Source organism: Eleginops maclovinus, chromosome 7 (genome assembly GCF_036324505.1).
Source record: "Eleginops maclovinus isolate JMC-PN-2008 ecotype Puerto Natales chromosome 7, JC_Emac_rtc_rv5, whole genome shotgun sequence".
Taxonomy (NCBI): Eukaryota; Metazoa; Chordata; class Actinopteri; order Perciformes; family Eleginopidae; genus Eleginops; species Eleginops maclovinus.
In genome coordinates, this window is record NC_086355.1 from 11,879,215 (window position 1) to 11,903,055 (window position 23,841).

General features: G+C 43.0%; 1 protein-coding gene across 1 annotated transcript in view; it reads left to right on the top strand.

Moving 5' to 3' along the window:
* Positions 1–23,841, top strand: part of myo16 (myosin XVI) — a 78,926-nt gene that overhangs the window by 50,563 nt on the left and 4,522 nt on the right. Inside the window, exons 24-34 of the mRNA XM_063887002.1 lie at positions 691–766; positions 1,776–1,972; positions 2,711–2,791; positions 4,160–4,365; positions 10,474–10,576; positions 11,333–11,429; positions 11,544–11,817; positions 13,120–13,502; positions 13,617–14,846; positions 17,986–18,141; positions 18,817–18,902. Of these exons, the coding sequence (XP_063743072.1) occupies positions 691–766; positions 1,776–1,972; positions 2,711–2,791; positions 4,160–4,365; positions 10,474–10,576; positions 11,333–11,429; positions 11,544–11,817; positions 13,120–13,502; positions 13,617–14,846; positions 17,986–18,141; positions 18,817–18,902 (2,889 nt within the window). The remainder of the gene's footprint in view (positions 1–690; positions 767–1,775; positions 1,973–2,710; positions 2,792–4,159; positions 4,366–10,473; positions 10,577–11,332; positions 11,430–11,543; positions 11,818–13,119; positions 13,503–13,616; positions 14,847–17,985; positions 18,142–18,816; positions 18,903–23,841) is intronic.

Below are 23,841 nucleotides of genomic sequence, written 5' to 3' on the forward strand. Positions count from 1 at the left end.
ACAACATACATTGTATCAAAATGCGCATGGGAAAGAGGCACAACCACACACAAACAGGCCTAGAATTCATTCGTGAGAAATTATGGGGATAGACTGCAGTCGTTGTCATATCTGTTTATTTTATCTTTGATGTAAACACAACACTTCTGATATGCAAATAGTTCCCGTTACACACGATTTCAATATCAATAAAACACATTTTGCCAATATTTTAGAGACCCCCCAACATTTCCCAAATCATGTTTTCGGGGGATCTCGTGTCAGTTTCAGGGGGTCTCGGATCCCCCGAGTCCCCCCGTAGTTCGGACACTGTTTACAGGATTTTACAAGAATATCGCCAGGAGCTCACAAAAAGACGTGTGCTTAGGTCGGTGGCATAACCACGCCCCAGGTCTTAAGGTTTTAAGGTTTAAAGGTGAAATATTGCTTTCCTTTAAAAGACTAGATAGCAATAGTCAAACATTAACAACAAATAAATAACGTTATTTTGTCAACCCATACTTGAAGATGTTTTAAAGGATTATAACAAAAAAAACACAAACAAATATTTTTCTTTTAAATCTTTCAGCTGAAGATGCTAGTTTGGTGCTTTTACAAATGTACTCGTATATTTCTGACTATTTTATGTTTCATATAAGTCTAAATGCACTGTATAAGTGAATATCCATGTGTGATTTGTTTCTCCACCAGATTTCATATGATCTCACAGGATCACTCACAAGAAACAAAGACTCCCTTCCTCAGAATCTCCTGTTTACGATGAAGTGTAAGTACCAAATGAAAAACACACGTATGAGCACATTGTGGCGTCAGAACACTTGAACACAAAGATGCACTCTAGTTTAAACTAACAGCACACAGAACCGCTCTTTGTCTAAGTGTGCTTGTGTTTGTATGTGTGTGTTTCATCCCATATCCAGCAGACAGCACCGTCTGTGTGTATATTGTCTATAGAAGGTGCCAGATGTGGGGTGTTGTGTTTAGCAGGACACAGGCAGTCTTTGTGTGCCTGCCAGGCTAGCCTTGCATCCAGCAGCCTAATTGCTATAATTTCCATGATGAGGCTAATCTTCTAAAGGCTAGCCCTTCACTCACACTTGGCTGTTGTCCCTCCGTCTGACCCAGTCGATGCGTCGCCACCACTCAGACACACACACTGACATACATACTACGTGGTTACTTTTTATGGATGTCATCTCTTCCCCACTTAAAGCTAAAGCCTTAAAGCTAATACGAGAGCAGAGGGATCTATGTAAGTCTATACTCAGGTGGTGGTGGAAATAATTGTTTTAAATGAAAAGACAATTACACTTGAATCTGTGTGTGATTAAGTCCTTAAATGAGTGCAGGAGTCATGTTTGTTTTTCTTTGCTTGGTACTCCTACTTGGCACCATCCTTTCTCCTTCTCTCTCCATCTCCCTCTCTCTCAGCCTTTCAGATGAGAGCCACACTCCCACGTTCACACACATGTTGTTAGGCTTTCTGAATGGGTTCGTTGTTGTTGTGGTCGTGCCACGTGTTGTCGAGTGGCATGGTCCACCCCCTCTTGTTGCTCTCTGATTGTTTACATGAAGCCTAACTTTCCTCCTCTTCCTCTTTTCCTGATGCCTCTCTCCTTTCTTGTTTCCTGATCTTTCTTTTCTTTCTCTCCATCTAATTGTTCATTCTACCCTTCCTTACTCTCCTCCACCCCCTGATTTCCACCAATGCTGTTGCTTCTTTTCATCGTTATTTTCCTCCCTCTCTCTCTCTGTATGTGCTTTGTGCCCGGCAGCCAGTGAGAGAGTGTTACTGCAGCAGCTCTTCCAGTCCAAGCTGACTCAGACTGGTTCCCTGGTGCCAGCTGCCCAGGGCCGCGCCGGGCTGAGGGGGCCTAAAGCCGCCCTGTTGCTCCACAGGATGCCATCATCCTCCCTTGTCACAGTCAGCAGTGTCCCCCAACAGCCCCGGAGGTACCATGACCTTTCCAAGGTACAGTACACTGCTCACAGGGTGGCGAATGTATATGAACCACACAAGCAATTACTCTGTTGCTGCACTATAGCTCCGCTCAGCTTAATAATACAGCTTAGCAACTTGGCTGTAGCCATTAAATATATTCAAGTTGTGCCGATCAAAAAAGAACGACAGGAATAGTGTTTTCTGCAACAACAAAAAAACTAATCTAATTTAAGCTACTTCCCTCCACAGTGCTATTTATAAACTGGGGATTAGATTTGTTTCAGACAGAAATGCCACAGTCATGTGATCAGATTGTTTACTTATGATATATGTGGAGAGGCTTGCTGGTTGTGTAACCTCCTGGGGGTCCTGCCTGCTGTCTCAGTGTCTTATTAGCCTTCTAGAGAATAGGCTTACATAACACCGCCCTCACCTCCCAGATCTGTGCCAGCGGCCTTATACGGTAACATTAGCTAATATGGCATGACTACACTAGTTGTAGAGAAGGCAATAAATGCCATAGGTTGGGTTGTAAAGCATATGAAACAAAATAATTGGGACTGACAGAGAAGTGGTTTAATTGGTCTGTTAAGTGTGCTTTGCAACTATCCTGCACAGAATCAAGAAATCGAACAGTGTTTTGTCATCTAGTGAAAGCCACGTATCATGTGATGATTATATTGTAATGATTCCATATTCATCTGTGTCCTCGATGATGCACATCTATCTCATATTTCTCTTCTCTCTTTCATCTTCTTCCATTGTCAGATCTTGAAGAAGAAAGGATCGAGTTCCTTCCTCCAACGGCTGGAGCGCTGTGGGCCCATCACAGTGGCTGTCCAGCTGAGGGTAAGATACACCCCATTTGTATTTTTTTGACCGCCTTAATTCTACATCTCTAAGTCATAAATCATGATGCTTGGTCTTATTTTCCATGAACATGTTGATCCATTGGTTAGCAGTTGTTTCCCACAGTTGGATGGTAGGAATCTGCCGCCTGTAGGGACTCTTTCCGAGTGGGGTTTTGAACTTCCTCTGCATGGGCTTCTCCCACACTAAAGTGAAAAGGCGTTCAGGTCAAGTTATTGGACTCTTAATTGTCCATAGGTATGAATGTTTTTCTCTGTATGAATATGTAAGCCCAGTGAACTCTGTCTCTCGCTTTCTTTGAGTCCTAGTGCAAAGTAAAAGACGTTAACAAAAAAAGTTAATATACAAGTTTAATATAATTTTAAAGTATATTCATTTTACATTGTCTTACCTTTTCCTCACAGAGTGTAACTGCAAGCATCTGGATCAGATCTTGCATGAATGAAGGGATTTGTTTATGAAACTTAAGGTTTTTTGTGAATAAAGTCTTCATCTCAATAAATCACTGGACATATTTTTTGATTGCCTAACTATGTACAACAGAAATAATATTCATTCAGAAGAAAAACTAGTTCAGTCTCTGCTGGAGACAGAGGGCGGCTGAAATGTGGCTCAGAGTAGCAGTACCTTTGGCTTGAATGAAGCCAGTGTATTGCACAATCAGAGTTGTGGGTTTTTGGTGGACAAGACCCTCAGGGAATGGAAGGGAAGGAGAGAGTGGGATGAAGAATGAAGCTGCACCAAGCCAAGCATGAAGCCCTCATGAATGAATGAACAATGAACAACAACCACTGTGTGCCGTGCGCATGCATTTGTGTGTGCACACGCACATGTTGGAGGGAGGAGAGCAATGTAAATACTGGTAGTGACGTTCAAAGTCGAGGAGTGAGTTGTTGATCGTTCTAACCAAAGCTATGCAGAGCTCAGGCTGACGTCAGTTTGAAAAGTGTAAGCAACACAGATGTAAGCGTTTACGTAGGGGTGGGTGGGTGTGTGTGTGTGTGTGTGTGTGTGTGTGTGTGTGTGTGGGGCCTTGGATGCAGCATCTGTGAATTCAGGGCTTGAAGAAAAACTATCTCACACACCCTTCTAAAGAGCTCTTTGTTTTTTTGTTTCCACCAGAGGCAAAACACCACCACCCCCCAAAAATCTGACCATTTTGTCTCAACACTATGTGATCTCACTCCAGTCACAAATCCAGTTACAACATCAAAGAAGAGCGCACTGCCTTCTCATGGCTGGCACTGCACAAAAACAGCACAGTAAATGTTTTTAATGCTTTTTTATGACTGTAAAATTACAAGTGGGTGCCTTCAACTGTATCTCCTCTCCTTTTAACTCTTTCAGAACACACTGTCAGAAGTGATGAGTAAGCTGCAGGCTTGCACTCCTCACTTTGTGGAGTGTGTGCGCCCCAACACAAGCGGTCAGCCCGAAAGTTTTGACAGCATCCATGTGTCCACCCAGCTGCAGTACATCGGGGTGCTTGAGATGGTGCGCATGATCCGTTATGGATACCCTGTCCGCCTCTCCTTCCCCGGATTCCTCAGCAGGTCTGTATCAGAGCAAGTTGAAAAACGATGAGCGCTATAAACGTCTGAAGCCGTCTTCCATTGTTCTGTCACTACCTGCTGAATTATTTACTTCACATCTTCCTTTCCTTGTTCAACTTCTTCTTAAATGGGAAAGGATTTAAAGATGAATTGCTCTGATTTCTCTAACTGATGTCAGCCGTTTAGACAGATTACATTCCCGACAGGTCAATGTGATATCTGTCAGCTTATATATGCCTGGGCGAACAGGTCAAAGCCTTGGTAGAGTTGAATGCTGTAGTTTGCTGATATTCTTTTACCACATGCCCAGACTATAAGTCAAAGGTATTAAAACTGTCTTATAAGTAATTTAATTTGCATATAGCAAATGGCAGCAGCCTTTTTCTACCTGTCATAATGAATGCATATTGTACAGGATGTCACGCTCACATACAGACTGACACATTAGCCTTGACAAGTCACGGCAACCGTTAGTGTTAGAAGGACAAAATGACCCTGAAAGGCTTTTATAGAGTATGATTGGAGTCTATTGCAGGCGATGAATGCCACTATCACGTTTCCCATGTCAGTCCGACACACACACATTAACCAGTCAGTTGTGTGTAAGGTCTCCGTGACCCAAACCCGAATGGTCAGCAATATTTCTCCCCCTCACCTCTTCTCTTAACTTTTTCAATACGTTCCAGGCTTTCTTGCTAAGTGGTATATTCCCATCCTTTTCTCTTCTTAAACTGCTCCTCGACTCCATCTAACAAGCCTTTTATTTTGCTCCCAAGTTTTCGTTTGTGTCACACCGTCACTCTTAATTTTTCTTTCTGTCAATGTATGCCTCTCAGTTTGACTGTTTGTCTCCCCTCTGATTCTGAGAACTAGTAAAATACTGTGGATTTAGCTCTAAGTCTCTCTCTCTCTTTCTCACTTTTTCTCTCCCTCCCATCCTCACTCTGTCTCCCAGCCTCTCTCTTGCTCTTTTTGAGGATAAAGGGATTAACATGACATTCCTGCCAGATAATAAGAGAGGACAAAGCTGGTCACATGACCCCACCACCAAAAAAGTTTCCACTACCGTGCTGTAAACATCATCACATTGCTAGACGGAGACACACACACACACACACACACACACACACACACACACACACACACACACACACACACACACACACACCATCAACCATGTGGTTTGGTTGAAGTGTGCTGCCTTTATTTTTCCAACACTTGAAGTTGCTGGTCAAACAAACACCAAGTAAAATGGGTTATTGAAACTCATAGATTTTCATAAGGGAAAATCTGAACAGGGAACCTGGAGAACCATGTCGAATGGTGAAGTGAATCCAATATAGATTGGAGTATTGCCTGTACATAAGCTGCTGCTGGCTCCTTTGTGTTTTTGACGGATATACCTTGTAGTGCCAGGACTTTCATTGTTCAAGCTGTAATTGAAAGAGTCCTGCTGAGGGTTTTGTGAAAGCTGTTAGTTAAGCCGCGCGTGTGTTGTATGTGTCTGAGCTTGAGCGAGTATGGTAGTAAGTGTCATATTATGTAAGTTAAGGCTAGCCCTGTGTTGTATGATAATCTCCTGGCCATGCGTGTGACCAGCAGATAACTGAGCATAACACATGGTCCAGCTAGTCACCAGAACGTGGAAACTTAATCATCAAGGGTATAAACCCAAAATGTGTATTTTCAGTTTATTATAAGGAGGTTGTTTTGATTGTAGTATTATAATCAGGCAACTCTTTGAGTGCAGGCTGGTTCACTGATTTTTGTTGTACATTGTAAACTTAGAAGATGTTTATGTACATCAAGCATGGGGGGAACTAAACTCATGTGGAAGAGCAAGGAGACATGAGAGCTCCAATACCAACATCTGGAATATCCACTTTAAGGATAAACCATTAAAAAGGGTGCAGTGTGTTGGAAATGCTGGAAAAAGTGTAGGATCCTCTCTGATCGCCTACAATGAGTCTACCTGAGTTTGCCCAGTCGAAGCATCAATGCTTTTATTGTCATGTGCACAGTAGCTACAGTGTAGTCTTAGCAATGAAAATCTTAGGTCCCGAGCTCCTCCAACAATGCAGCATATTATAAATAGGACATAAGACAAAATAATACAAAATAAAACAAAAAATAGTGCAAGTGAGTAGGATCAATTAGAATAAAATAGTGCAGTTGATGTTGCTATGTTATATTTTCTGGATGCGAGAGGGAGCAGAGATGACAAAGAGATAGACAAGCACCAGAGAGGAGATTGTCAAACAGGCAGTGTGATGGTTGGGTGGTTGCTCGCTTTTTGCCAAACACTTCCTGCAGCTTGTTACAGTGAGATGTAACGTTAGACAGGTTGACAAGCTGTGATTGAGCAACGAACACACTATTAATAGACTCAGGTGAACACGTGTGGCAGCTTTGTTGACACGCAGTCCTCCATTTCTCCAATTTACCATCTGTCCAGTCAATGTGGGGATTGTACAGAGCGGGACACCGTTTCATCAACACTCAGGGAAAAGTCAGGATCAGCAGACAGCCATCAAGAGAATGGGCAATGATCTTTTCTCAGTTGGGCGGAAATCCCCACATTTCATCTCATTGAAATTGTCAAACTGGTTACCTGCCACCCTGAATCCATGAAAGCAATATTGCGTACTGCTTCATGTGATCCCCTCGAGGGATCTTGGAGGATAGCATCAAATGTGATACATGGGGTGAGGGGGTAAACAAGGAAACCCTACTTCATTGTTAGGACTGATCTTTCACTGGATGCAAGACTATAGACAGAAGACGATATGTGAATCTCCATATGCTCCTTCACATCTAAACCATTACTGGGGAAGGAGAGAATAAGAGTGTGTAAAGGTATAGTAGTGAATTCATCTCTGTTCTGCTATCCATGATGGTAAAAGAAACCAGCACCATATTCAAAGAGTGTACTCAGTAACTGCATTGCTCTGTTGTTGTAAATAATACAGCTTTTTTGCTATCTTTTGATTTGTAACTGGATGATTTATATATTGTAGATCTGATGCAAGATCAAAGAGTGTGGCAAGCAGATGCTCACTGATCTTATAATGTGGTGGCCGGGTATGGCCTGGTGAGTAAGGACATCATCGATCATTTAAACACTTAGATGGCTTAGCTTCCAGGGCTCAGGGAGAACTGGAGCTTTTTCAATCAGCCACAGCACAGGATGTTTCTTCTAGTGTCTGAAACTGCTTCCAGGCTTCCCTCTAGTAGTCCAGTTTCACCTGGTGTTTTGTGTTATTGTGTCCCAGTGTTTGCCAGGCAAGGTACTTGAACATGTTTGCCTATAAATTACTTATTACTTGATACTAATTGTAAGTGTTATGATACTGAAACCATTTCCAGCACATCTATCCACCTACTGGATAAAATAAATATAATCCCAAAAATGTTGAAGCATTTCATTTCTAGGCATAAAAACTGCAGTTTGAAAACTGAAATTCAATTGTATTGCCACTCATTCAAATTCCCATTATTCTTCATTCAGAAGTGCATAACTGCCCAGCTCTGGTTTGTGTGCATTGCATACCAGTGTTTTGTTTTCATACAAATCAACCTTTTTGAGTGTGCCTTTGTCTGACGTGTGTCCCCGTTCTGCTGTTTATACATTAAGGCCATGCTTAATTTGAGTGGCTGCCACTCACAAAGACAACAGTCAGCCCGTCCAAAGTGCCATTCATATCGCTCTTTCTTTCTTTCTTTCTTTCTTTCTTCTTCTTCCTCTCTCTCTCTCTCTCTCCCCTCCACTGGGTTCAACACAGACATAGCCAATGAATGAATACAGTCTCGGCCAAGGAGGGAGCTGCCGCAGTCTTCACAAAGCTCTTTCTCACACAAATTCTTATCCTTTCCTCACATGCTCTCTTGTCTGAACTGCCTTTTCTTTTTCTTTTTCATCTCCTTGTTTTTTTCCCCCCCTGACCCTGACATTATTTATTTCTTCAGTCCTTTCAGTCTTAACATTTCAGTCTTTATCTTTCCTCTTCTCCTTTGCCCGTTTCTCTTTTTTACACACACATTATCGCAATTTTCCCCTGTTTCTTATTTATATTCCTCTTTCCATTTGTCACTTTTTCAAAACAACCCTGGCCCTTGACTAATCAAAATGACGGGACAATAAATCAACCAATAATCTGAAGGTTGCTATATTCTCATGAACCCAAACACACACTTGCACACTGGAACCATGCAGGCAACTTCACTAAGTCATAGTGGCTGCCTGAAGCAAATTACATTATTGTCCTGGTAACCAGAATGATTTATGAGGAAATCTATTTTACTGTAGCTTTTGTTTGTCTTTTATGATACACAATGTGTTTTGTGGCCAGATTTATTTTCTGCCAATGTGTAAGGTCAAATCCTAACGCTTGAACCTTGTTTCTTTCCTCAGTTCTTCATTGCAACAGATTGGATGTGAAAGCACCATCAGTATTCATAGAGCATGTCTCCAATGCAGCATACAAGCACATAGGTCATGTTGTCTATATGGCCAGTTCCAAGTAGGTCCTCATTATCTCCCACTGATGGATAAAGACACACATTTGCAGGTTATTAAGTTACCTAGAGCAGCATATCCATCATTTCAGACTGACTGGTGGGATGAATATCAAGGACTAAGCAAAGCCAAAAGGATTTGAGAATTTGGCAACTGAAAAGGTGTGTGATGAATAGGAGCAGCTTCAGAGAGGAAGGGAGTGGTTTAAAATCCAGCTGCATTACCTTAAGCATCTTGGTGACACTCACTAACAGGGATCTGATGGCCTGCTGGTCAAAGAGAACCAAGTTGGTGCACTGTAGCCTCCCATTTAAACTCTTATCAAAGGCTTTATTTCACTTCTTTGACTCCACATGAAGCCCCCTTGGGTCTTGTAAAAGCAGGGACCATCGATGGTTTTCATATCCTCACAGGGAAGGTCATGGGTTTACAGAGTTCCTTTGTGTTTTATGGGCCCAGTGGGATGGTGCGTGCTGTCTGCAGGACTGGTATTAACATACAGAGAGAAGGTTAGGGAGAGTTCAGACAGAATCCACTCCTGCAAATCAAACACATCCAACATTCACGTGCACTTACTTACTCACTATTGACAACACAAGTGCTTTATGCCTCCAGCCATCTGCTTGTTATATTTTCATCATCATGATGTGACATCATCAGCTGGCACTGCGTCTTGTTGATAACTGAAGAGAACTCTGACAATCCAACTGATATGAAGTTTGAGAGTTGTGTGTATTGTTGAGTTGACTTTCCTATTTAATTCAGAAAATGTCATAATTACAATTATACAATTAGCTCTTGTTAAAATGAGGTGTGACAAAGAAAATTGTATAAGAAAGATAGGAATGAAAAGGTGGGACTACTTTAGAATACTGACCATCTTTGTTGCCCGGCCATGTCGGGTTCTTGTATCATTCATTCATTTTATCAGTCTATCAAATGTTACATTAACTAATTACTTTACTTCACCACTATTCATTTACCTACATTTCCTGGACCATTTGCCAAGGGTGAATTCTCAACCTATAGTCTTAAAAAAAAGTAAGTGTGTCTCCTGTGGCGTTAACTTCAGTGTTTCATTTTTGTATTTAATCATTGTCATGTTCTTGTGAATATAACTATGATCACAAGTGTATTATTTCCACTTCATTCTTTTTTCTTCAGTACAATTGTATCTATGCTTATCGCATGGGTCTTCCTTGAGCAGCTGGCTCAAAAACACACTATGAAAGTTTTGCTAATGTAAAGCAAAAAATATTTGTATTCCACTCTAGCCCAATATAAATAAACGTCATAACCCAGCTTCTGTGTGTAAATATAAAGAGCAGTATATTTTTTGTCGTTGGATTCTTTGTCAATAGTTCGCCTCACTTTCTCTTTCACCGTACCAGGCACAAACAAACCACTGTCTCCAGCTGACCATTCATAGCAACCGTTGCCCGGGGCAACACCAATAGGAACAGATGCTGTGTGGCTGGTCTGCCGTATGACCCCACTGAACTTTGAACCCATTGTTTCTTAGAAAAGGCGCATTAACGTCTACATTTTAAAGTTTGGAGCTTCAGCTTTAATATCAGTTTTTTGTGTCTCAGATATAAAGATCTCGTGGTCCCGACTTTGGGAGACAAGAAGAAACTGTCCCCTGAAGAAAGATGTCGCTCCGTTCTGCAACAGTCCAAACTCCAGGGATGGCAGGTGTGTGTGTGTGTGTGTGTGTGTGTGTGTGTGTGTGTGTGTGTGTGTGTGTGTGTGTGTGTGTGTGTGTGTGTGTGTGTGTTGCCTCTTTTTCTGTCCCCATCAATAACAAAAGATTTGCCAAATGACTTAATCCCTGACCCTCTATTTGAAAAATCCCATGGAGTTTTTGACAACTCGTTCCAGCTGTCCCGCCTCATCATCATTCTCGTCACACACAATCAGTCACACAGCAGCACGGAGCCGTCCGCCCCCCTCTCTGTCCTGTCTGCCAGACTGCTGTTGTGTCTGAGTGTGTGACCCTACAGGTCATAACAACTCCAGCCTCACACACGCAGACAAACTCCTCCACAATGCCTTGCAGACACCTTTTCATACAGCTCTGCTCAACACACTCACACACGCACCACTCCTACTCCTAGTAGCGTGTGTTGGAATGAATGGTGTGTGTGTGAAAGCATGTCACCCCCTCAGTGCTGTGCACCTGGTATAGGGTGACCTTTGCCGCCCCCCAAATGCCCTTTAAATCCAGGAAGTGAATGCAGTGTCAACATGCAAACTCCATACCCTGCCCACACTCCACACCGACCTATTATCATACATCACTGCTCTCCTATCTCTCAACTAGCAAGGCACTCTTTTCTGAGATTTCCTGACAGCCAGACTCACAGAAGCTACCAATCATAGTAATGTAGTTTACAGTAATGTGTTTGAGTATATGTATGAGGGGATGACTTGTAATTGTTGTGTGTGTAGATGGGCAGCAGCAAAGTGTTTCTGAGGTACTGGCAGGCTGACCAGCTGAACGACCGCTGCTACCAGCTTCATAAAAAGATCATCACCTGTCAGAAAGGTAATATCCAAAATAACGGACCAATAACATTTGCGGGTTCAGCTGTCTTTTTTTGCTGAAACCTCTGACCTCTGTGTCTTCCTCTCCCCTCTTCCTCCCTTCCTCTTGTCTCAGTGGTGCGTGGCTGGCTGGCCAGACAGCGTGTTCATCGCCGGCTGTCATCACAGCAGAAAGAGGAGGGCGGTGTGCAGCGTTTCCTGCAGGGGGCAGAAGACTTGGGGATGCGAACCTACGACCACTTGGTCATCCAAAATGCTTCCGACATCGCACGAGAGAGCGATCGCCTGCGCTGCCATGGCAACAGCCTTATCAACACCCTTGGCAATAGCCCACCACTTGGTGAGAGGCCTGAGCCGGTGGGCAAGGAGGAGGATCAGCCCATCAAGAGGTATATTAGCAAACAGCCTCAAAACTAACACACCCTTATTCAGATTTGAAGGTTAAACGTGATATTCCAGCAATTTCAATGTGTAGTTAGTAATTTTGTCCACATTCTCAAAAATATTCATTTGATTATTTAGTGTATTAGTGATTGCTACTCATTTACTATTGACAGTTAAAATCACTGAAATAGGTCTTTAACCATAACGTAATTCATATTACTAAATGTAAGGGCTTCACAGTGACTGTATCCTGGAACATGCAGTTACTGACATTAACAGGATTTATGATTGTAAAAAGAAATTGTGTGTGTGTGTGTGTGTGTGTGTGTGTGTGTGTGTGTGTGTGTGTGTGTGTGTGTGTGTGTGTGTGTGTGTGTGTGTGTGTGTGTGTGTGTGTGTGTGTGTGTGTGTGTGCCTATTGACGTCATTGTATCACTGTGCACTGAAGGCTTTTAATTGTTCATTTCATGAAGAATAGTCAGAAAATGAGCTGCGTTCAGATTGTATTGGTATAGTGTTGTGCCATTGGAAGGTTATCCTTATCTCCACCTCTCTGCATGCTAATATAACATATCAAGGAATTGGAATAATCCTGCAGGGCTGAGTACGAAAGGGTTACAAAAATAAAGCACTGCAATGTTCTGACATTTTTAAACGTGTTTCAATAAATACATTTATTGAAGGAAATATATCCTGAAAGATCAAACGAGACATAAACACACATGATGTCTGTGTCCTCTGTGTCCTTGTCCATGGAACATCTGCTGCTGAGACGGGAGCACGGGGTGGCTTCCAGCAGGAGGAGGGGCGTCAGTGGGCAGACTGGGAGAGGAGTCACAGTTGTATTGTGAATGGGATTAAAATTCATCCAAACTCACCTAATTTCTCTGCAGCTTTTTTAATGCCTTCTCACATCACCTGCACACATGCCCGGCCAGCCCCCCCCCCCCCTGCTATTCTACAACCAACAGATGGCTCACACAGATTAGCAAGGGAAATATCTAACTGGATGTTATCAAATTAGTGCAAGGAGATTAGATTTAAAGCATAATCTCTTTGGTCCTTATCCTTCAATTGGCCTCCTTAGCTCATATTTGTGGAATGACAGCTGAAGCAGGCATACATTAAGGTTGAGCATACTGATGATATCATTACCTTAATCTGGATCAGAGAACTATTGGAGTGGAAAAAGGGTAGTGCCTGTAGCTAAGGCGTGTTTGTTCTTTTGGTAAAGCATGAATATGCAACAGTAATGGTCAAACATTTACATTTTGTTAATGTATTTCTGGTTTCTGTTCCTTTTGTAGGGTTGTGGAGAAAAGCGGAAAAGCTTACGATGGTCCTGTCAATGGGGGTGGTCGAGTTATTCGCCATTTTCGGTCTAGCTCAGTACCCATCCCTCTCGCCATGGAGAACATGTTCCCTTCCACAGCCAGTCCACCCATCAAACCAGCCCTGCAGCAGGTGGCTCATACCAACGAGGAAGGGGCAGGCGGGGGAGCTCTCTCCTCCCCTCGCAAGCAACCTCCGCCCAAACCAAAGAGGGACCCCAACACCCGCCTGAGTGCGTCTTATGAAGCTGTCAGTGCAGGGTTGACGATGTCAGCCAAAGAGAGTCCCACTCCAGAGGGATATGGTTCCCCAGCTGGAAGCCCTCCTAAATCCCAGCTGTCACCCACAGACCCAGCAGGTAAATCACCTCTACTCGTCTTTAAAGGATGCAGCAGATGCTTTCCTTTCTGTACCTTAATTCAGAATGTCTGACTTTCTGTGTGTTTATTTGCTTTCTTTAATATTTCCTCAGCCTTGTGCAAGCCCCGTCCCCATAGTGATGACTATACAACCATGAGGAAGGTGCCACCCCCCAAACCTAAACGCAGTCCCAACACCAAGCTGTCGGGCTCGTATGAGGAGATCAACGCTGTAGCTCCGCACATCCACCAGCTGCGTCCTGCTGATGTAAAACTGGCCCTGCTCTCCCGGGCCGGGGGATTCGGAGGCTTTGGTGGTTTATTGCAGAAAGCAGCATCTGTAGATGTCCCACAAGGGCTAGGGCTGAGCCTGTACCACGGCCAAGACGAAGAGGACGTGTACATAGAGATGTTAGGCTCCCAGCAGCGGACTCGGAGCCTCCAGGAGCCTCCTGATAGTCCGGAGCTGGACGACTCTGAGGCCGTCTATGAAGAGATGAAGTATTTCCCTAATGAAGATGGTGCAAGTCCTGCCACTGTGGTAAGCAAGGCGGCCAAACTGGAGGCTCTTGGCTTGAACCTGGTGGGATTAGGGCCGTCTCCCCCTCATAGCGGGGAGATCAAACGGATGGCGGCAGGGTTGACGGCTGCTATGGACATCACTCACTCACAGAGCAGTGCCAACAGCGGCAAAGACGGCAGCTGCGACATCCCTGCTCCCTTCCCCAATTTGCTCCCCCACCGTCCACCTCTCCTGGTGTTTCCCCCCTCCCCCGTAACCTGCTCTCCTGCTTCAGATGAGTCTCCCCTCACCCCACTAGAGGTGAAGAAGCTGCCGGTGTTTGAGACTAACCTGAACTATGCTACTGGCCCAGACAGCCCCCTGTCTCCACAGTACGCCCGCCAAAGGGCTGACTCCTCCCCTAGCCTCACTGTCCTCATGCCAGACAAGAAGTCCACCCCTCCACTCACCCCTCCACCTCCACCTCCTCCCCCCAACGCCCTGCCTCCCCCCTACAGACCGCCATCACACTTCCCCTTCCCACCTGAGACCAACTTCCAGGGTGTGACCAGATGTGTCACAGGAAGCTCAGACCCCCCCAAAACCTCATCCTCTCAAAGGGTAAGTGGGGAGCCCCTGGGGAAGCCCCCTCCCTACTCCCCAGCGAAGATGACTCGTCCTGAGCCTCGGAGGGCTCACTCGTGCTCCTCCTCTCCCCTGCTGTTCAACCCAGCCAATGGCAGACCCCTGACCAGCCCCCTGGATGAGCTCAACACTCTGTTCAGCTCGGGACGCAGCCTGCTGAGGAAGCCCAGCTCCGGCCGCAAGACAAGAGATGGAGGTCTGTCGGTCATTTCTCTCACACACCTGTACACTCACACACACACTCACTGTAAAAGACAGCAGAGGTGGGATTATATGGAGAAAATAAAATATCAAAATATTTCTGATCAAATAAGTTGATATCGACAATATTGTTTTTGCATAGAATATTTACAACATTGAATTTCTTTTAATAAAAAATCATCAATTATGTGGATATAATGGCAAATGATATAACATAAACAATGATATGCATTTACTGTCATGCAGTCTTCAAAACCAGCAAAAGAAACTTGTGTGATATTAATTGAAGGACAATATCTGGTGTCATTTCACCATATCAGGTAGATATGCTGCCAAGCCGTAGATCACAGATCTTTGAACATCGCCAGGGGATAAAATAACTCTCTTTTTGTCTTCCCTTTTTTCTCGAATCATTGTTTTTAAATGCATCTAAAAGCATGCGTTTGCTGTCGGTATATCTTGAGCTGAACGAAGCCAAAACCACCAACAATATGTGAACCTGTTGGTGTGTTGGGGGTTGGGTTGACATTTGTTTTGCAGTAATTGTGTACACTGTGTCAGATTAAACCTGTGTGTGTGTGTGTGTGTGTGTGTGTGTGTGTGTGTGTGTGTGTGTGTGTGTGTGTGTGTGTGTGTGTGTGTGTGTGTGTGTGTGTGTGTGTGTGTGTGTGTGTGTGTGTGTGTGTGTGTGTGACAACATTTTGAACTGAGCCATGTTGGTTTTCAAAAAGCAGACTTTTCGAAATGAAACAGATCACTTTGGAAGGCACGTTGTGTGTGTGTGTGTGTGTGTGTGTGTGTGTGTGTGTGTGTCCATTTTGTGGTCTGTGATGAGTTCATGATCAAAGTTTCAGCCTGCTTTGTGACACATGATTTATTGTTCACTGGGTGATTACCTCCTCTACAGCAGTAGTTGTGTTGGGTTGCAGGTAAGTAATAACGCCCCCCTCCCCCCTGTTTTTGTGTCGCTCTCTTGAGTCTGTGTGTATACGGAATCAAACAAGTATTCTGTGTTTGAGTGGTAGGGAGGTGAGATGAACTATCACCCAACAGCCTTAGTCATAAATCCCCCCTTTTCTACATTTAGAAACTCCTCACATTTATTCAGGGTTAGCTAGACACCCTCGTTGGCCCACTTGGGACCCATTTGTTACAGTCTCCAGTGCAGCAGTCTTCGGCGGCTGCAACTGCCTCCTTACATGTAACCTAATGAGCCCACTAGTGTAGCCCATTTAGCATCATACTGCACTGGAGGGTCTGCCGTGTTGGTGTGTGTTGTAGCTCAGTGCTCTACATGCAGAGCACATTCAGTCTCTGACACTGATGCAACGATGGACCTTTACAAAAAGAGGATAAACATATTTGTTACACTTTGTCAATGAAGAGGGAGGGTCCCTCAGGTGGGAGGTTACCAACCCACAAAGAGATTACTTTGTTGGGCCTTCTATGAAAGCGAATGTTTTATACCTAGGCTGGAGAAAGCACAGGGAAATGAGAGCAGTTACAAACTGTGTTGTCCCTCTGTGTTTTTATCGGAGTCTCTGTTTCCTCCAAGTGTATTAGTTGTGGCTAGGTTAATAATACATGAGCAGTAGAGTGATGAGGATGGATATAAATATTTAACAGCTCATTCATGTTCTCCTGAAGCCAGTGTGACTGCCCAGCAGCAGCGAACAGGACACCCTGAACGGTTAGAAAAATTACAATCAAGTGAAAGGATTATCGTGTTATTGTTGAGCTTGAATTATATAAGACACGGCTATGTCATAGGTCTGAGAGTGTTTCCCGTTAATTACCTAGGTCCGCAAAAGTTTCGTAATAAACTGAACAAGGGTTTAACTTTCAAATGTACACATCTTTCTTCCGGGGAAAGTGCTTCCCCTGCACCCTTCTAAGGTCTGAGGTCCGACCACCACAGTCAAACAATCCTGTGAAGCCCTGCGTCTAATAATGTTACAAGTTCAAGGGGCAGATAGCTGAAGTCCTTATAAGAGACGGAATGAGAGCAAGTGTACAGGCTGACCTATATGCCTCACTTGACATCCTGCGCTTGACTCATCGTCAGCACCTTAACCCGCGCGGGAAAAGTGCTGGCGTCATGGAAACAGTGTGTGTGACAGGGGAACTTGGCACTGGGGTTCACAACCTTGCTGTTATTTTGAGTGGGCCAAGCAAGGCGGTCCGCTTAGATCAGAGTGCAGAGGGATACCGATGGGCTTAACAGGATGGCCTACTTCCGCTCCCTTTCGGCTGTTAAATGACTGTGATACCTGACGCTGTGGGAGTGTCTGCGGGTTACAGTTGCCATCCCCGACATCTCTGTGAAGAGCAGCTGCCTCTCCCTCCTCCTCCTCCTCCCCTTCTTCATCCTCAGAGAATGAGAAAACCACAGGAATGCCAGGGGAAGAGGGCAGGTGGTCTTGGCAAGCTTCAGGAAATCACTGTCATAAGACACCTCATGCCTCAACGGCAACATACGTATTTACTGAAATTGGATTTAAGTCTAATTCTCCCTAATTATAGTCTTTATTGTACAAATCCAAATACTCACTGTGACTCTTCGTAAGCGTGCGACTATCACATTGAAATCACTCCCTCTACCTGGCCTTGTGTCCATCAGAAACACACACCTGCCGAATGCTAAGTTTATATTTAGGCATCTTGTGACCATGGCGGGGGTAGGGAGGCAGGGAGGCACACATTCTCGTGTGGGACAGCAGCTGACAAATTCCCATTCACACTCCCATGCACATTTGTACCCATAGTCACTTACTGATTCAGTGTGAGAGCATGTGAGCCCTGAGGAGCAGCAGCAGGGGCAGAGTCAGGTCATGTGGAGTCACCTTCGACCACACAGAGAATGTGGATACTTTTTTAAGGCTTAAGGGGGGTCGGACTCAGGAAAGAGAAGATTTGGGAAGTCAACACATGATGAGCTACATTTTAAATGAACAAAATTAGACAACTATGCAATATTTCCAGTTTTAAACAATGTACTCCCTGCAAAGCTTTGGGCTATGTTGTATCACACAAACTCTATGCATGATGACATCTTAATATTTTCTGTATCGTTATGACTGTGTGTGACATGCACTGACAGGTAGTGTGTTCGCCTCTGGCTTCATTCTTCACAGGATTCAATTCTAATATCAATCTGCCGGGGAGGGAAGAATGTGGCTCTGCTCCCAACTCACCATCTGTGCAGCTACAGGACAAGAACGCCAACAACCACACACACCCTCACTCCCAAAGCCCCGCCCCCGTAGAGAACGGCAACCAGATTTCCAACGGTAACAGCCCGAGTATTTCACTTTTTTATAGATAATTTCCAATCAAATCTATTTTTTATTTAAGGCTGAAACTGATAATACATACTAGAGCTAAAATAATTAAACCAACTCAACCTGTGGAGTTAGAAAATAACAGAAAGTGAAGTTTGAGTATGTGTTAAATGATTTATGTGTAGACTTTTGCATATGTGAGTTTTATATTGGTGTGTAGGTCTGCATCTTGATGACAAAGTGATGGGAGTCAGGCTCAATGGTGTGTCCTCCAAAGGCCTTGTGATCCGAATTAAAGAGGCTGCTGCTGTAATTAGTGTCCTTAAAAGTCCTAAAAACTCCACTGACCTGTGGAGTGAAGAAAGGAATCTGTCAGGCCGGACCAGGCTATTAACTGTATTTCTATTTTTACCCATTTCACAACTTAATGACTTAAACGCATCTTGGACATGCCGGAAATAAAAGCTAGAAGACCGGGAGGAAGGGTTACAAAGAATGAGGGGAAAGCATGACACAATGAAGAGGCCTGAGACATAAGAAAGAATGCATTATAAGCTATCATTTATCCTTTCTCTTAGCTCTGGCCAAAGACTTTTTAGAATAAACCATAAATGCTCAGAGAGATTGACAACCGCAGTGTCTGTCTGTGTGCTAAGCAATGTGCTTTTGATATTGTGTTCTCAGGGTCGCTGGAGGATGAGAGTCACAGCAAGTCAAACTCCTCAAGCTCCGCTTCTCTACACAGACACATGGACAGCCATCATACTCAGGTAAACACACAAAGACAGGCCCTGAGCAGCCGCACCAAACACGGATAATGACCACACGTCTATATCGGGCCTTTATGTTGCTGTGGGTTGAGAAGAAAGTGGCCTCCATTGAACAACATGTATCAGTCATGACATGTGAGCTTTCTGTGTAGACCGGTGTATGGTTACAGTATCAAATGTAATGTCCTGCAAGCGCATACACACACAGCCTCTGATATATGCAATTGATAAAATTCAGTTGACCAAATGAGACACACCACAAACAAATAGCTGCATCTATTTAAGAATGCCTTGATGGTTTAAATATATAATCATATAGGAGTTTACCGGCTCAATCACACTCGCATGACTAGCAAACAACTGAGTCACAACAAGAGCTTTCCTGCAATTAAACTGTACCTTCTCAACTCAAAATGAGGTTTGTGTTTTATCAAGAAAGGCCACATTCATATTTTCCTAACATTTGTGATTTGTGATAAAGCTCTGTCTTATTAATCAATCATTAGACTGAACATCAACACTGTGATAACACTCTTCCTCCTCTGTTAGCTTGGTGGGCAAATCATTTGGTTGGAGATACATTTTCTTGTAAATGTCCCTTTTAGATCATTTTATCCCATTGAAGATGAGCTGTTATAATGTGAGAAGTATTCACCGAGATAGAAAAGACCAGATGTACATTGACACTACTTCTGAACGGTGTATTGTACACATGATTGGACTGCTTCATGTTATGGCGTCGCATTGGCTACCAAAGACAATCATTGGCCCTACTAACCTCTCTCGTAACTAGTTGACCATAATTCATTTTCAATATGTTGTAATGCAGATAAAACCATTATTTTACAATCACGTCAGACAAGATCAGCTGTTCTTACATATGATTGATTGTTAGAAGTAACAAAGGGATGTCATATTCATGTAGAGCCACAGCGCTTCCGTTACACATCCAAATGAACTGCTAATGTTTTTTATATTTGTTGAACATGAAATACTTAGGCAAAACAGATTAATGCTGTGTTATTAATGTGGCTGGATCATGACGCAGCCACATTCTGCTTCCATTTGATATAACAAACACACACACACACACTTTCTCTCTCTGCAGTGACTGAGAGGATGTCCACGGGCTGAGCAGTGAACCCACAGACTCCAACAGGAAATTAGATTTATTTAAGGCTGCGGCTGTCATAACAATAATTGATTTGCAGATGTTGCCGTTGTAGTCTTTACTTACTTTACTCACATCTGTTCCACCACTGCATTAGTGGCATCTGGAAATCATAATAATGCAGGCTACATACAAGGTAAAAGCTCTGTATTGTGTTTTCCAGTACGCAGCTTCAGTCCAAGAAAGTTTCAGCACATTAAAACCAATTCAGATTCCTCACAGCCTGCATCATTCCATCGTTGAGTGTCACTATGACTGATGATTGAAACACAGGGAAAGAGTAAAGCACACAGCGTACCACTTTGAAAGAAACTAAGGACACAGCATTCATAAGGTACTGCCACTAGAGATGTGAAGGCACGTTGTGTTCCCTCTTCACAATCCTCTGGTCCACCAGACTTTAGGGGGGAACTCACCTGTTCAAGGCTGCGTCTTACAGACTTCGAAAAAATCTGAAGATCATTCCTGCTTACACAAAAGTCTTTCTCAGTAAGTTTGGCTGCATAGAAATGAGTCTCTTTCTCCCTTTCTCCTGTTGTTTCTAATGAGCTAGGCTGTTACTCTCACTCCCTACTTTATCTTTCAGAGGGGTCATCTCAACTTTTCTCCATTCGGTGCGGGGGCCGCCCTCTAAAAACAGCGAGGGGGGGCAGGGGGTTTCACTGGAAGCCTGGTTCAAATGTAGGGATGTGGTGAGTGTATCTCATTCCTCGCTGCTCTCCACCCTCAATAGCAGTGTTTTTCAGAGACATAGTGTGGGATCATGGCAGTAATGATCCATATTTTACAAAACGAGAAAAGCCTCAGACGTTTGTTTAAAGTAATACTCCACTTAAAGTCTATTCTTGGAGTACAAATGACTAACCCTCCTGTAGAGTGGCTTGAAAGAATTTATAGTGTACTCCTGCATGGATACAAATCTCTGAAAATGTGGGCCATCAAGACAAAATCTTGAAAACCACTGCTTTTCCAGAACTTTATTTAGCTTCACCTGCTCCCCTTATTTACTGTGCTTTAAACACGGCTCTGGGATCAGATTAGCTTTCCGCCCTATGTTCTGGAGGGGGGGAAAAGTCTGATCCTAGAATCAGTGGCATTGCTTCTTTTTCCCTCTTCCTTTATCGGTCATTTCTAAAAGGAAACTGCAGCTCTTGTTGCTCGCTAAACTTTGCAACTGTATACCTTATCAGCATCACTGCCAAAATATATTCTAATCACACTATAACATTTCCTTCTCCTTTGAGACAATAAGTACCGTTTGTTGTTCAGTGAGATTTATTATGATGAATTAATGAAATCTGTAAGTCTGTATATCTCTATATACTTCAGTGATACAGAAGGTACTTGTGAAAGAGAGAGGGGTGCACATAATAAGTAAGCCTATCCAGAAGACTGATTCATATTTGAGATATGAATATATTGACCCTGATATCAAAATCATCACAGAAATATTAGGTATATATGATTTGTGGGTGATTAAACTGGCGATTACAAGTGCATAAATTAGGGTTTATGTATTTGAATCTAGTAAAAGCTTGAATTTAGTAGAATATTTTTGATATGGATGTTTTACAAACATCTGTTTGGATGAAAAAAAAGCTAAATTTCTCCCTTTTAATTATTTCTTCATTATATTTTTCCACTTAAGGCAGCTATGTGATAGCCACCCTCTTACAGCAACATTTTCAAGGTTGCACATTCTGAGGAAAGAAAGACAAAAAACAAAAGTTGTCTGATGCAAGAAATTGACTTTAATCAAAATGACCAGAGAACCTGGGCTTTATTTGACATTTGTAAAATGCATCTTAATGCATCTTTCAGGGAACAGTAAGCATCCTCGTTCCTTTGAAACTGTCCTCAGATTAGCAAATGCTAATGAAGATGCAAATGAGCATGCATGCCAACACTGATAGACATAGATTTCAAAGCTAACACACACTCAAACTTCGGATAGGTCTGTTCCACAAAGCAGAGCTGCAGTTTTTATTGTTGCTTATTCACTTGCTTGCTGAGATTTTCAGTTGCTGCTCCATCACATTACTCCCTTCTTATATCATCGTTATTATCTTTTTTATTCAAAAAAAACCTCAGAAGTGACAGATCTTCTCCCTCATGGGCCTGACATTATCTCCTAAAACATGGAGAAGTAGACACTTTTATATTGGATTCTTACTTCACTAATCTTGTGTGTGTTCCGGAACAGGTTCATTACCATGAGTTCATTCAAGAGATGGAACAACTCCGTGACCCAGAATGCCTTTCAATTAGCTGCATTCCAGTCAGTGTTTTTGTAGGATTAGCAGATCTAATGGGATAAATGAAAAGGAAAGGATGAAGGAAGAAGAGGGGGATGGATAACTCCTTTAGGAATGAATGGGCTGCTTGTTTTGGTCCCTGTTGACATCAGTCTAGACTATTCATGTAAAGAAAAGGTGGACTGTCTATTTTGCCAACTAAATGATAGGATGGCACTGAGATTGTCATTCTTTGTTTTTCCCCTTGACGTTTAAATGGGGAGAAGGACTGCGCCACATGTTTGTTATTCTGAATAACTCCACTTTGAAGATGAGAAGGACAGACGGGGACAGAGAGCCTTGTTTTCCCTGTATGAATCCCCCCCCCCATGTTTGCCAGGGTTAAAGCATCCGTGTGTCAAAAAGGTGTCATGCCAGTTTCTCTGAAATCCCAACATGACCTAATCCATTTGTTGAAATTTCCAGGAAAGAGCTCACACATAGGTCAATAAAGACCATCAACATCTCTCTCGCTATTATCAGTCCGTCTGTTTTTCCACCAGTTGCTTTCCAAGCCCCTATTAAACGGTTCGGGAAAAACACACTGTGATTTGTTTTCCTTGTATTACTGTTAGCCTAGGCATTTATGTCTTGTAAATTAGATATATTCTGTGCAGAAATATGTGATCTGCACACACAGTGAATAAGAAAGGTCAGAAATCATACACGCATGTACACATTAGGTGTTTGTCGTGTGTGCGTGTGAGTAGAAGCTCAGAGGTCATATTATTACCATAAAATTACAAATCCATTAACATGTTGGTTCGGATATCGGCTCCCTCCCCCCATGCCATTGTGATCAAGGGCACGGGTAAAATTTCAGATGGCAGTGGATTGATGTAATGGAGTCTTGTCCTCAATCACAAAATGTTTGAATTATTTTATATCACTCATATTAGTTTGATTGATACGATTTATTTGGGGAATATGCAAGTGAGCAAGTGTTTGGACAGAGAACAGCCCTGTTTCAAACATGCTAAGGGCTGTTTTGATTGAAGCATGTTGACGCAGGCACCAGTGAGATAGCTAATTCAAATCTATGAATCATTTTTGATGTTTTTTAATGCCTTTTAGTTTTAAATAAAAGAATACTTATGCTACAGCATGACATGAACTCTAAGGCAACACATTATTACCCAATGATTCTCTTTGATTTGAGTGTGGAAGATCTTGACAGGCCTGACGAAAGGTCTTGTGGCTGAATGAGAACAAATCCCTGCAGCCATGTTCCAAGACATTGAGCAGCATATTATTGCTCGTGGCTTTGAAATGAGAGTAGTCTTGATGTTTAGGAATCCACGTACTTGCAGTAAGAGAGTCTTTAGCGTGAGGTTAATGTAATTTCTATTCAGCAATACCATCTTCTTACCTTGACTCTCGGAAGATAAGTATTCAAATTATTTATATTTTAAAGCATCAAGGCCACAAGCTATAAATGTTTTGAATGTTATTCTCGCAGAATTTGATTCTCCAA